The sequence below is a fragment of the Dermacentor silvarum genome, chromosome 4, assembly GCF_013339745.2.
Source record: "Dermacentor silvarum isolate Dsil-2018 chromosome 4, BIME_Dsil_1.4, whole genome shotgun sequence".
Lineage (NCBI taxonomy): Eukaryota > Metazoa > Arthropoda > Arachnida > Ixodida > Ixodidae > Dermacentor > Dermacentor silvarum.
In genome coordinates this window covers 14486888-14501723 of record NC_051157.2, presented here as the reverse complement: position 1 = coordinate 14501723, position 14836 = coordinate 14486888, and the positions used below count along the sequence as shown (strand labels likewise).

Genomic DNA, 14836 nt, shown 5'->3' with positions numbered 1-14836 from the left:
AAATGCGTCTCGTTCTCGACGTTGGGCCACGAAGAGTTACTGTTCCTTATAGTCGGCCCCACTGAGGTTGTGTGTGTTCGCCCTCCAAATTTTACTAGAACATCAAGTTGGTGGCACTATGCAGCGATATATTTTTAAACGATTGTTGGCAGTGCTTATGGATAAGGTGGCGATATCTCTATTTTTCTGAGCTATTCTCCCACCGATCAGATAAGAATTTTCTGACCAGTACAAGCACCCGCAATTAGCTAAGTGCTTGGATTAAATTTATGACACGTGTGGGGAAAGTCTCAAATTAGCGTAAACAAATAATCTGGACCTCTGAAGAACGCGTCCACAGTTCACACATGGCTCAGGACAAATCATTCTCTTTTATCGGTAATACGCGCGACCGTAAGGGTCTCACAGCAGCACTTCCACTTTGGGCAGGTAGCAGGCTCACTTGGCTCAGTAAGCTGTTAACAATGGCCGCAGAGTGACTGAGGTACCGCGGGAAAGTCGAGGGAGTGAAAACACTACCAAATCAAAACAGGGTCGGTCTATCAGTGCCAGGAGCTGCCGGTATGTACGCGCTAGAAAGTTGCACAAAATGTTTTTTTTTTTTGTCCCACCATGCTGCTAACACGGATACAAATAGAGCTAGAGGTATTGTGAACGGTTAGGGCCACGAGAACCACGACAAGAAACGAAACCACCTTTTATGTTTATGACAATGCAACAGAAGACAAAAAGCGAAGAATGTGCGTAATTCGGAGGTTGTGGGTTCGGCTGCCAACAGCGGCAAGATGTCTTTTCGTCCACTTTCATTTCTACATTCCAATTAAAACAAAAATGATTTTATCTGTGATGTCCTTGTCTTCAGATGGTTGCGACTTACAAACATCGGGCCCCACGCGTCTTGCAAGGGGCCTCTAGATTAGTGCGCAGCCGGGCTGTCTCTCCAAGCTTTCGTGCGACTCTTGTTTTTCTGTCTCACTGGCGCAACGGACAGGACATGCTATAGAAAAGGGGGTGGGGTGGGACATGTAATGAAGGCCTTCGTCCATAACGGCGCAACCACGCCCCGTCCTGGGGACGACAACGACGGCACAATGATCGACCGCGAGCCGTTCCCTCAGAATAAAGCGAAAATAGAGAGAAGAAGAAGACAAAGCGACACTAGCGATACGAAACGAGAGAAAAATGAACGAAAGATTCGAACGCTGCAAACTGCGAGTACCGCAATCCCAGCCGACGCTATCGGGGGTACGCGATACAGACAGTCAGGCGAACGAAAACGGCACACGACAGAGGGGGGATGGGCCGGCGGACCGAGAGAGATCGTCAACCCTGCCGATTACCGCCCCGGTAAAAGCGAAATTCTTGGGTCACAAGGAGGCGTCACGCGATTCGGCATCGCCTCCCCTCTGGAGCGGGTCGAACGAGGGGTGCGCTGAAAGAAAAGAGCCCAGCATTTATTTCTGCAACCGAGCCGTTTTGGTCTCGCAAGTGAGCCAGCCGCCAGATTTCAACCTTTTTTTGCTCTCTCTTCGTCGGGGGATCCATCTCTTCTTTCTAGGAACGCCCGGCCGCGCCAGTGCCCAAAACTGACACGCACGCACACGCGCGCGCGCTGATGAGAGCCCCAAAAAGAAAAAGAAAGCCAAAACACTCGACGAGAGGTCCTACGTTCGCCGGAAAAAGAGGCTATTTCGGTCCGCCATTCACGGCGGAGGCACTCATGCCCCCAGGCCGCGCAACTTCGTACGCTCGTGGGTTGCGTTATTTAGCCACGAAACTACACTACTACTATACGTATATGCGCGCCGCGGCTCACCCTTCCAGAATGATGCTGTACGATTCTCGCCCGGGCAATGGTGCCGCACGTCAGTGTAGCGATTTAGAGCCAGCGATAAAGCGTCCCAACGACGTGCTGCTTTGGCTATAAACTTAAATGCAACAACGCTCGTGTTCAACTTTTCTTCCAAACTTTAGATAGCTTTCAGCATCAAAAGTTTTTCACGCGGAATTGTGAAGCCCTGTCTCACGAAAAAAAAAAAAAAAAAAAAAAAAGAAAAAGAGCCGAAATGTGGTCCACTAATCCATGTGAGCAAGTCTGGCGGCCGGCTAGGATGAAGACCCGCACGGCGCAGATGACGTCGACGTTGTGACAAGCCCGGGGCATGTCCAGAGAAGGTGGTCTGCCTACCGCATTCGCGCAAGGCAGATGGGGCAGCTCGACGAGGCTTCAGTACACCCACACAGTGCAAGGACATAGGAACACGTTAAGGAATCCCAGGCGGTCAAAATTAATCCGGAGCCCTCCATTAAGGCGTCCCACTTAACCCACTGTGAAGTTTCTGGACGTTAAACTCCGCAAGGTTAATTATAAGTTGATTCATCGACAGCGGTTCGGGAGAATGCCCCCGCCAGGAACGAACTGTAGACAGCGCACCAAAGATCATCGCTTGTCACGACACTAAATTGCGCCACGAGATGCCGAGCCCTTTGGAGTGACAAGTATATTAGCTTATATCGAAGACGCTCTGTGCTAAGACAATTGAGATCACGTATAAACGATTATACTTTCTTTTTATCTGCCTACTCTGGACGGGACAAACACGCCCCGGTTTCTTAGTAGGTTAACGTACCAGGTCTGCATGCATGGTTGTGTGGAAAGCCGTTTAGCTTTCTATCCATGCACTTGCAGTGACACAACTTTCTTTAATAATCGAAGCGCCCTGGAATATCCTTATTGCGATACAGCTGCCTTGCTGGCCTATGGAGCCTTACCACTAGTCCTCACTTTCGGTGGCCGGACCCGAGCCCACCCAAAGGCCATTTACGACAGCTTGCTACTGTGTCTGCATGCTGAGGAGCAACACAACATACAAACGCCTTTATATCGAAGCGCTCGGGATCGCCAAAATCCTTCATTAGAATGGTCGCTAAGTTGTAAATATCGAGCACCATACTGCTTGCAATAGAGCAGCCTAAGCACCTTCTGCAAAGAAAACCTTTCTTTAACACCAATTCAAGACATACTTACGTAAACAAGTCGCCAATTTTATTATGCAAACTTAATCCGACGGAATGTGGGGCTGCAGCAGACCTTGTGTCATCAGTGCTCACGTCATGCTCCGCGTTAAAAACCTGGCCGTCGCAAGGTACAGCTACAGAGCGTCGAATGCCGTTCCTGCCTCCCTTGTCAAAATAGGTTCGTCGGCAGGCTCTTCGTCACCGCTACCATCTCCTCCTTCCTGTCCAGGATGGTTTCGACAATGTCGTCAGTCACAGCTTTTCGAACGTGTAATCGTTTCTGTGCCAAACATCGCTGTCCCCACGCGCACCGCAGCTGTGGAGGACAGCAGTGGCACCGCTACATGCGCGACATGCGTTCGTTGCAAAATAATAAATCAGCTGTCGGGTTCAGGCGTTGGTCGGGAAATATTCCTTCGTTGTACAGGTAATTTTGATGTAGTAGACTTCGCTATAAAGACGTTCACGATACATATGAAAGATAGAAATTCGGCAGGGACATTTGGAGTCCTTCCAGGTCATTTCGTGGCAAAAGCGTTCGACTTCATTTCTTCTAGGCGCCCCACCGGAACAGTTGTCATTTCTTGCTCTAATAAACGATTGCTGTATCTCTCTCTCTCAAACCAGGTATCCCAAAATGACGAGTGTACACTGAAAACAAAAGCAAGTGATCGGTAAATCAACGTATGGTTACAAGCTGCGTAAGTCAGGCATGCGAATGTGTGAGGCATGTGTAGGCGTGTGAATGCGAACGCAAATACTTGGGTCTTCCCACGCGTGAATTACTAATCCGAACAAGAAGCGTGAAAGTGCGAGAGGAGACCAGGCACACACGCACATGTGAGTCGATTCCTACTGCTCTGTGCTTATTTCTCGCGTTGTTGTGTACCAAACACATTTGTTCTCTATAAGTCAACAGACAAGAACACTAATAGAGACGTTAGACGCACTTTCACTTTATTTCTTCAGGAGCACGGCTAATTACATTGGAACTGGGAAAGCACACATATATTCACTGATACGTAGGCGACAGCGATTCGGTGTCCATAAACTCCTGCAATACAACGCTTTATGAGTGAATAACGCAACTTTGACCAGGCGCTGGTATGACACTCACGCACGCACTCACTCACGCGCGCGCGCACACACACACGCACAACACGCAAATAGACCCCACTGATGAATGCCTCATGACTTTAAGAACACTAACTGCACAACCAATAAGCAAGACTATACAAACACGCAATCAGCGTCGCTCTCGAGATAGGGAAACAGCGATAGCCGGACCCGTGAACTGTCGCAGCCGTTTCCGTGGCACAGGGGCAGGGCCTCGGCACGCGCGAGAGAGAAGCATCACACGACCGTGATCACCGTCTACGACAAGCTAAAGGGAGCAAGCGAGCATAAAGAGGAAACAAGGGGGAGTGGCAGGAACCAATAAATTGCATCCGCTGGCAGGGGGCCGCGCTCGCGGGCTCACCAGGCCGCCAGCTCGCCGCCGACGAGAGATGTGAATCACGACACTAGGAATTTCCGGATGATGCTTGCGTGTCTCGAGAACAATCGATGTCCCAACACGCGCCAAATACGGTTACAAGACGGATTCACACGCACACGAGAGGACCGCTACAAAGCACGAAGCTCGACAAGGAGATACGCGACCGTGCTAAACGCAAGCAAAGTAATGTAAACATTCCGCGAACAGCAGCGGAGATGTATGGAACTTTACTATGTTTACGAACATGACCACTCTCTTCTTCATGATCGGATTGAATAGAGCAAGAAAAACCGAGAAAAGTGCTATACTCCGAACAGCCGTGAAGGAATTTCAATGACGGACAAACACTATGCTAGCATTGCGGAACGAAGTTCATGTAACGGAGTAAACTTGAGAAAACACGCGATGCGCGCAGCGCGCGCTGCAGGTGGCGTTAATCAAAGCGGTGCGCGATAAAGAAAAGAAACGTTGCACCGCTTGCACGAGAAAAATGCAGAACAAAACTCACCAGACTTGGCGCAGGCGTCTCGTCCGCGCTGGATTTGAGCTTCTCGATGTTGGCGTCTGATCGCTGTCACGGTGTGTGTCAAGTCTTTAGGCTTCGTGCGAAAGAAACTCGCTCACAAAGACTTGCTGCGCTACCCTGTCATGCAACTCGGCTGCTACCTGTCCCAGCTCACCGTTTTGGCGCACTGGACTACCATTACGCAAAGAGCTACCGCTCTGCTTTTCGGAAACAAGCAAAAAAGCGAGCTACTTTGCAGCAAAAACATCGGCGGATCGGTTTGAGTGGCGGGCCCCCAAGCCGTTGCCAACGCTAAACAGCAAAATCCAGAAGCCAGACTTGGGGCAGTGATTGTTTGCGATTTGTTGCATTGAATACGAGAGCAAGCATAGGGAATGACGTAAACCTTAATTTGTATGATTAATAAAAAGTGAATAAAGTTGATAACTCAGCAGTTGTAAAGTAGCGCGAACTTCAAATTCGAACACCGAAACAACAAGTATAACAAAACGTAGCAAGATGGCGGCGCGCAGTTAGCGGTCCATGTTCTTCATGCATTCTTTTTGTGTGATGCGGTCTTGGGAAACGCGGGACGCCAGTTGTATAGCGATTGTCTCATGAATAGTGTACCTGTACTGCTTACTGCATTATAACTACCAGCCAATGGCAGCGAGTGAGGACGAAACTGAGGTGTTCAGCCATCTCGGCCAAATCTTGGCCGATCCTCCACCCAAGAGAGATTTATGCAACAAGTGCAGGTAGGTTCGGACTTGACGTTTCTTCCTGTTGTTAAGACTCGCCGTTGCGTTCAAATTCTGTTTTTCTATTCATAAAACCGTTTCAGGCGGCCGCCTTCCGTTTGCTGGTGCTGTTCTTTGCCGGCGACCCCAGTTGCCATCTCTAGCAAGGTTTACATCCTCCAACATCCCGGAGAGGTAAGTACGTTCGTATCCCACCATCACTGGTTTAAAAGTACGTTCTTATCCCATCATCACTGGTTTAAATCCCGATTATGAAGTTCGCAAAATCGAAATTGAAAAAGAAAAAATGGTGGAGCGGATTGTGCAGAAAACCGTCGACGATTATTGTCAATACACGAATAGCCCGAACGAACGAGCGAGCGAACGAACGTTTTCCTTGCCGAGACCAACCACTGACAAACTCAACGCATGTACGTGCGGCGATGCAAAGTTACGAACTTGGCATTTATGTAAAGTGACTGTCAACCTTCGCACCGAACGACGCAATGACAAATTTTTCACTTATTCTAAGCTCAGAGTTAACAGCGCATTTGCGGTTAATTTGTGCGCCTTCCCTGCCATTGATGCCTTGAAGACGTGCAGGCAGGTAGGAACAAAACGCGTACGATAAATAAATAAGCAAAATCAGCTCGTGCGCATAGTTACTAAGAGGCAGCGCGGCACCTTGACGTAACCGGTAGCTAAATGTACCCCACCCGAACCCTTGACAGCTGTCATACACACGGGCGAATGTGTAAAGGAAAATACGCTGTCCATTGTTTATTTGTTGCCTATTTCATTCCGGCCTGCCTGCACTAAAGAGAGAAACAGACAGTCGCGCTAACAATTGGCCTTTACTCATAAGCATTCATTAAAAGCACGAAAGTTCCAAAAACTTTGAGTATATTTGTGGCTTCGTTATTCGGCCTGGAATTCATGGGTGGAGTGCTGTGGAATTACAAAGTATATGCATTGAAACTTTCGCTTTCGGAGTGGACGCGTTGGCTTACTTTTTTTGCGAATCCTGCCTCGTGGAATTTTTTGTTGCCAGTACTTTCCACTGCAAGTGATGCATTTTTATTCTCCTTAGGTGAAACGGAACCTGTCCACAGCTCCTATGCTTGAGGCAGCACTCTCCAACGAGAGATGCATAATTCTCCGAGGTCGTAGGTTCTCTCGGGAGCGCTATGGGCCACTGGAAAGTGTCCTTGAGGATCCTCCGTCAGCGGACACTATCCTGCTGTATCCTGGGCCTGAGGCCAAAGACGTTCAATTATTAGCTACTGTTCAACAGCGAGGGCGAGGATACAATATTGTAGTTTTGGATGGCACCTGGTCACAAGCTCGTTCACTCTTCTTCAACAGCCCGCAGCTGCACTCACTGCAGCAGGTATGTTTTTCACTGCGAAAAGTATTTGTCGGATAGACCAAAGTTTGGTTTCGCACTAAGTGTTGGACACATCTCACGTGCCATCTGTTTGGTCTATACCAGCAGTGAGCACTTTGTTTTACTTGTATTGGGCTGCATGCCGTGGAGAGAGCGAAAGATAGGGAGGTCAACTAGAAGAGCGCCAGTTTTGCTACCCTACACTGGAGTAGAAAAATAATATATTGCAGAAGTGTCATACATTATAACAGCACTTGCTGCAAGCATGCTGACTTGTTTGGCACATCTTTTTCCCATAATAACCAGCAGCAAAGCCACTGCAGCACACAGGTGTGGGGCACTTGCATTTTCCATTTCGTGCTTGCTACGTGCCAGCCGTGTTGCCCGAAATTATGCCTTTCTATTGCAGAGTTGTTACACATACTTTACGGGCTTCTTTTGAATTCCCTACTGCTATAAAGTTCACTGAAAGATGGAGGCTTGGTGTAATTAATAATGGTCAAACAAGGAATGTTGCTGAAGCCAACGTTTCAGCAAGGGGAGTTGTGGAAACGTTCGCCTCAGCAACATTGATTATTTGACCACTGAATACTACTGTAAAGCAACCGTTGATTGCTTGGAATGTATATGCATAACATGTACAGCTGGACAGACCTTTAGCTAGGCTACACAAGCACCAAGTTTTTCGTCTGCCAGCGCTTTACAATGGACAGATTCGTGAAACATTAGATGTTAACATCATGCTCACAAATCGCATGCTTTACAATGACCGTCTTGCAAATTCCCGCCATCGTAATGCACTGATTGACAGAAAACTAGGCACTTATCCAGCCTAGCTAAAAATTTAACTGGCTGTACAAAGAAAGAGTTGATTCCTCATCTCACCGGCACCCATAGCAACCTTGTTTACTATTGACCATCCTAGAGCTAGTTTGCTAAAATTAATTGGTCCACCGAATCTCCATTACCTGCACGGCCATATCATACAATGCCAGAGAACACAATGACACTAGTACCTCATTTAAGTGTGATACATCAGCCCATCTTTTTGAAAAGCATGCAAACGAAAATTGAAGGTCCTTTTAATAACTTGCACAAAAGAGGAATGGTCCTTCAAACATGTCTTGGTGTGTACACAATGAGCACTTCTCTTGGCAGTGCTCTTACTCGTATTCATTTACGGTCTTTCAGGTGCAGATAAATGCTTCTCAGGCAAGTCACTATGTGATACGAACTCAGCCAACAAGTGAATGCCTTTCAACAGTAGAGACGGTGGCCTATGCCTTGGCAGCTCTCGAGGAGAAGCCACATCTCAAAGAGGCAAGTTTCTTAAGAAATCAAGTGACCATTGCTGGTACTACCATTCATAGTAGAGTGAATGTATAAAAGCAAGACATGTAGATAATGCTACCAACAGTAAATAGAAAAAATGAACTGCAATTTTGAATGCCAGGAATCGAACCTTATATGTTCATACTACTAGCTTCATAAATTGTCAGCTAATTTGAGTACACAGGGCAATGTTCACAGAAATACGAGGTAGGAGTGGAAGCATAGGCCTCGCAACGTCAACACTGAGCACAATTGTTGCACAGCGAGACTATCATGAAAAACGTGCTTTCGTTCAACGTCAACGCGAAGCAAGCGAATTCGAACTCGCTTATTTCGAACATACCGCGCACCGACAATGCTCTTAGCAGCGCGCCAAATCACGCGGCGGCGCCTCCGACCGGCATTGCTCCGACACTCAGGAGAGTGTCGGAGAGACCCCTCAATGCCGCGCGCGAAGGAACGGAAAAAAAAAAAAAAAAAAAACCCCGCGGCAGAAATTTCACCCTCTCTCAAATTGCAAGGTCGCCGTTTCTGCATCACGCCGGAACAGGCGTGTAAGTGCTGACTGGAGTGTTCTAGACAACCGTATTCTAGCACACAATAGTGCCGACGTCTCAGCCACGCGGATAAAATGGCAGTGAACCCCTCTCTATTTTCTAGTCACATGTTGACCTTGCACGCTGCGGCAGCAGCGGCGGAGGCACAGTCGGGCCAACGAAACTGCCACGCCCGCAAACGCTCGCTTCTCGATAACGGCAGAAAACGAAACTTCAGGGGGCGGCTAAAGTAAGCTGGCGCCAGCACGGCGGCAGGCGCGCACGGAGTCGAAGGTGAGAGAACTACGAGGGAGTTGAGAGGGAGGGCGAGGGGAGCCACCGAAGCGGCGGAGTTGACGCGGCCAAATCGGCTTCCCTGCCGCCCTCCTCCCTCACCTTCGACGGTCTCCGCGCGCACCCGTGTGCCGGCGCCGCCCGCTCTCTCCCTGAAGCTTTGTTTTCTGTCGTTATCGGGAAGCGACCGTTAGCCGGCGTGGGCAGTTTCGTGTCCCGCGCTTGCTATGCGCTTGCGCGCCGCGATATTTCACGACTCGCACTGTTCGTGCATCGTGCTATGGTGCACGAATACTTCAAAAATACGTCCTTTTAATTCGAACAAATTTTCGGGCCCCTTCGAGTTCGAATTATCGAGATTCGACAGTAGTTTTAATTGTGTTTCGAAATTGTCAGCTAATTTGAGTACACAGGGCAATGTTCACAGAAATACGGATGTTAGGAGTGCAGCAGCCATTAGCCGCCATATAAGCCAGGCACGCAGCCAGTTTTTTTTTTTTTTTTTTTTCGGGGAGGGGCTAAGGTAAGGTTGCATACACCCACTAGGTGGTTTCCAAGAACCTTTCAGATCTCTCTTTAATCTTTCAGATCTCTGTTATGATTTTGGCGTTGATTATTATGGTTATATATTGCCAGGTGTAGTTGTAAACTGGCCAAAAATAATAAGTCATATGCGATGTGCCAGGCATAAAAGGGAGCAGGGCGCTGGCCGGAAAAATTCCGAGGGGGGGGGGGGGGGGGCTGAAGCCGCTTTCTCACTTGCTCTGTGCTTGTGGCCATGTACAGTGCTGAGCAATTCAAACCCGAAAATTGGACCGCATGGCGGCCAGCATTTTCTTGCACAACCGATGAACGCTGGGCGATTGCTGGGGGATGAAATGCAATCACAATGCCTCACAAAGTGTTTCACTTTCATCGTATACCATGATGCGCACTAGCTTGGTGTCCCCAGTACCCAGCAGTGGCGCAAAAAGTGCCAGCGGCCTTGCACTCAGAGTAATAAGTTTGAATTGCTGAGCACTACACAAGCAACTGTCCATCACTTGCTGTGCACTGAGCTTCTCCTTGAAATATCTGTACAGCATTGCGAAAAAGTGATGATGGCGATGACAAGCTGGTAATTTATTTTCCATTTTCTGCCACGTAGGTGCTGACAAGGCCGCTGCAGACCTTGTGCCGTTACCAGCTGGAACATGGTGCTGTGGAACACCAGAGCAAGGAGTTTCTGATTCAGAATGGACTATACATGAAGCCGTTGTCACGACGCATCATGCACAAGCTGGCACGCAATGAAGATCTCAAAGACGCTTTGAAGTGACTGCAGTGTTACGACTTGTGGCCAAATATGCGAGGGCAGTGCTGTGGTTTAGTGTGGTGGACCTGCCAATTAGGTGACAGTCCAGTTGGCAATCATTTCTGCAATTGATGTGAATGTTAAAGCACCGAAACCATACATGTAACGAATGTTAGGGCACCTTCAAGCATCCCTGTGAAGCTTTTTTTTTTTTCCTGGTACTACACAAAGCATTTATTTATGTTTGTCTGAATGGCAACTGGTGTTACTTCTAGTCTCTGTATTGATAATCATAAAGCTGTATGGTTGTGTTGAGTAAAAGAAATGTAACCTTTGCTCCATATACACACACTGATGCTCTAAATGTACAATACTTTTGTACAATACAATACTCTTGCCAAGTAATCACTGTCTAACAGGTTTACTATTGGAAGGAAGACTTGACGAAAAAATGTATTTAATGATCAGACAACATTTGAACACCAAGTACAATGAGATTCCATTGCAGTCTTACAACAATTTACTAAAGAACAAGTGAAAACAAAAGCACTAGACATAATAAACCTCTTGGCAGTACAAGAAAAAAAAGAAATTAGAGCAGATCCCTTGATCACAGATGTAGGGTCTCGGCAAACGAGTTCCGTGGAAATTTACAAGAAGATGGTTTCATGAATGTTGGCATCCATCTGAAAGTAGCCCAAATTTAAAGCGTTCGAGGCATTCTTTAGGAGAAACTGGGGTGAGCTTTCTTTGCAGCTCTGTGCAACTTTCAGGTGTATGCCAACGGTCTCTTTCAAATGTAGGGACTAGAATGGCACAGCACGTCTGCCATGAAAAATCGCATTGTCTTCACCAACATGACAGTGCAAACCTATCAACAATACATTTTAAAAGCTCTATTCTGTACATGTGACCTCTATACAGAGAGATGAAACCCTGTCTGGTGTGGGCACACTGAGAAGACATAGCCTTAAGCTTTTTGTGATGTGCTATCTGTTGCAAATGTTCCTAGGCCAAAGTGTGTGCAACCAATGTAAAGTCACTTTGTACTGGCACTGGCCTGACCTAGTAATAGACAGGCATCTAGGCTTATACAGGCCTTCGCACTCTTACATACAGAGCAGATCAACACCAGTAATTGTTGCATCACCACAAAGCTTAATTGGACGTCCTGAAGCTTTTCCTACAAACACTACCTCTAGCAACCTTTACATTCACATAGTCTTGTCATGCCTATGGCTATTATCCATCACTGTGCCCTGTGATCCTAATATATCATGCATCACAAGTGAAACTGAGGTTATGCAAACAAGTGTAAAGATAATCTAGCAAAGCTACCTTAACATGAGACTTCTCTGAGGAGTGTGTCTACTTGTAATGACCCAAAACAATGAAGCAGGTAGCTCGGGATGTACATGCAAGCCTACAAAATATATAAATCTCTTACTGAGTGACCACAGCATATCCAGACACCAAAATGAGCTGAGATAATGCACATCAAAACATTTGTTAATGCTTCTTGTGGCACAGTTGCATTTGATATGCATTGGAAAATTATATTCTCAGTGCACCATGCTTGAGCCTAAGCAAGCATACCAATCAAGTAAGGCTAAGCAGCTGCGAATGCATGACAAGGTCTAGTTGACAAAGGTTGTGCATTGGCATTGCCAATAATTCAAGCATTCGAATACTGAATGATGTTACATGCACAATGCTTTTACGAAAACCCTGTATGTACACTGCATTGCAATAAATATGCTGAGGAGTTCTTTTGCTTCAGAAAATTTCATAAACCATAGCTCAGCTTGCTGAAATACACATGACACACGGTGTCATGATCGAACAAGGAGGGCGAAGACTACTCGGGCTCCATCACAAAATACCACAAGCGTATCAGCTTATCTTAACCTGCACTACCACTATTTCTACAGGTTGCTTCTTGACAGACCTATGAGTTCCACTAAAAGATAGGCAGTTGGCCTTGCAGGGATTGTCACCCAGGTGGCGCTGTCATCATGGTTTTGGCAGCATTGCTAGATTTGTGAGTCTCATGAATTGTGCACGCTGCAGACTTCCTTGCCTTTTATCTGCCATTTCATTAACAACATGCACAGTGATACCTGGCACAAAAATAGAAAAAGGCACGGCAACAACGTGACAAATGCCCAGTTCAGTTGTTTCGAGGGCAGATACACATTAGTTTTCTTCTGCCCAACCTGTCTGAAATCAAAGCGTTTGGTTGGAGAGCTGTGAAGAGCATCCTGCAGATGGCTAATGTAAAACACTGTAGTGACCACAGCAAAGGCAAGAGAGTCACAACTACAAGCTGCTACTTGTACTGCCTCTCCTAGCCCTGATATCTAGAGGCCCTAGCAAGTACATTTGTGTAGAAGCTAAAACGTTCAGCAAGCTTGCAAGAAGCCGCTGATTCAATCTGAAGCGGGGAGTTCCAAGACAACTAACCTAATCTTCATAAACAGGAATCGCCATGCAAGCTGCTACCCCTGGACATTGCAAGTACTTTCACTCTGGTGTTAAAACTTTCAACAAAGGTACTACAAACAAATGCCGCTCACAGAATCAGAAGCTGAGAGTTTTATATTTTAGCCAAAAGAAGATGGAAGTACCTCTCCTGCCCTATTTCCTGAGCTTTAGAACCCAGGAATTTAGGGCGGGCAATTCATGTGCACAATGCACAATGCACAGTGTCCAAGCATAAAAGTTTCTTAAAGCGACAAAACATTTGTTTCCCATGATCGGCACAAACATTCTCAAATTCTCACGAACTTAATAAGCAAAACTGACTTAACGAGTTATTTGTCGCATGAGAACTCAAACCATGTGACGACATAAAGGTAGCACGTTGTATCTGTAGTAGCTGCTTCGTGCTTGAACTTGCAGCACCTTGTTTCAATTATTGAAATGTAAAACAAACAAAATTAACGTAGTTAAGCAGCAAATGTTGATGCTTCACACAGATGTGTGCAAGGTGAGCTTGAGACTCAATGCACCATGCAAAAAATAGGGGCACAATGCTACTCGGGGTCAGAGCGTCCAAAACAACCAACACAATTTTGTGTTGCTCTTGCCAGCATGGTTCATGCAGCCAATCTTGCAAGAAGTGTGTCTCCGACTTCTCAGTGGTGGCTACTGGGAATGAGTGGGAGACACGAAGTCCTGTCAGCGCCTAACGGACTGGATGGCAGCAGCATCAGGACGGCCATCCCAAAGATGGCACAGGGCCTCACCAACGTTGGGCTCAAGTTCCTGCATAAAAATGCACAAGTCAAGATTGTAACAGCCAGTCACCTTCTGCCCAAAAGAAGAACAAAAAATACCACTCGTAGTAATAGTACATATTAGTGGTAGTAGTAGAAGTAGTATTTAAGTCAAACCTTGCTACAAGAAAGTTTCATCTGACATGAAAATAACTTTGTACTATCTAATATTCATTATACAGTTAAACTTCGATATAATGAAGCCAGTAAAAGTGGCAATTTGTTAGGGCATACTGAAATTTCGTTATATATATTAATATTCAACCTTTTATGCAAATAAGCACAGGCACCCATGCATTTTTCTTACACGGGAGGGCCCACTAAATTTTCCAAGTTATCGGAAAATGCAAATTTGAGTGCAAGAAAAAAAAATTTCGCTGAATATGAGAGTCGGTGACGAAAGGTACAGTTCCATGTCGTGTTGATGATATCTTTACATCGGCAGTATGAAGCGAAGCCAGCCACACTTTCAAGTTCACTCTGCCCCTGAGGCTGACGGTGTCGTCTGCAGTGGGTCAATGTTATCATGAAAAGCGCTGAAAGCAGGAAGCGAATGCTTCGTCAGCCTCTTGTTTCAACACGTCTCTGAAACTCGAGATTACGCAATCTTTCAATACAGTTTCAATACATTTTTTCTTCAGTGCCCCTCAAATGGCTCATGTGTGGAAAAATTGTGTACAGCATCACTGCTGTTAAAGTGGCAGATGTAAAATATTTTTTGTAGTCTGCATTCGTAAAGCACTTTGTTGCCTTATAGTTCTGCAAAATCCCATGTTAAGTTGTGGCCATGTACGAACATGTCGGCCACTGAAAAGGAAATGTCATTCACCCAAGAGTAAGATGAAGCCATAAAGGAACCATGTACGGGCTTCTCAGAAAGAAAGCTTTGCAGTTGCTACATGTGGGCCACTGTAAACAAGACTACTGGCACATTTTAGTGCTGTGCTGGTGCTA

The 14836-nt window shown here is 46.5% G+C and overlaps 3 protein-coding genes across 3 annotated transcripts in view; 2 read left to right on the top strand and 1 right to left on the bottom strand.

The window, feature by feature from the left end:
- LOC119449490 (post-GPI attachment to proteins factor 2-like) overlaps positions 1 to 14836 on the top strand; it is a 354194-nt gene that overhangs the window by 195707 nt on the left and 143651 nt on the right. The window lies entirely within an intron of this gene.
- Positions 5550 to 11196, top strand: LOC119449484 (tRNA-uridine aminocarboxypropyltransferase 2). Its single transcript, XM_037712667.2, has 5 exons — positions 5550 to 5779; positions 5866 to 5956; positions 6852 to 7151; positions 8340 to 8468; positions 10458 to 11196. Exons 1-5 carry the CDS (start codon positions 5685 to 5687, stop codon positions 10626 to 10628), a joined length of 786 nt encoding a protein of 261 aa, XP_037568595.1. The 5' UTR covers positions 5550 to 5684; the 3' UTR covers positions 10629 to 11196.
- Positions 11045 to 14836, bottom strand: part of LOC119449482 (3'-5' RNA helicase YTHDC2-like) — a 67243-nt gene continuing 63451 nt past the window's right edge. Inside the window, exon 28 of the mRNA XM_037712663.2 lies at positions 11045 to 13871. Within this exon, the coding sequence (XP_037568591.1) occupies positions 13785 to 13871 (87 nt within the window). The 3' untranslated portion in view covers positions 11045 to 13784. The remainder of the gene's footprint in view (positions 13872 to 14836) is intronic.

Excerpts from the sequence above, each read along its gene's own strand:
- LOC119449484 (XM_037712667.2), top strand. The coding sequence starts at position 5,685 with ATGGCAGCGAGTGAGGACGAAACTGAGGTGTTCAGCCATCTCGGCCAA. Across the intron at positions 5,780-5,865 it reads GATTTATGCAACAAGTGCAG|GCGGCCGCCTTCCGTTTGCT; the intron begins GTAGGTTCGGAC and ends AAACCGTTTCAG. Across the intron at positions 8,469-10,457 it reads AGAAGCCACATCTCAAAGAG|GTGCTGACAAGGCCGCTGCA; the intron begins GCAAGTTTCTTA and ends TCTGCCACGTAG.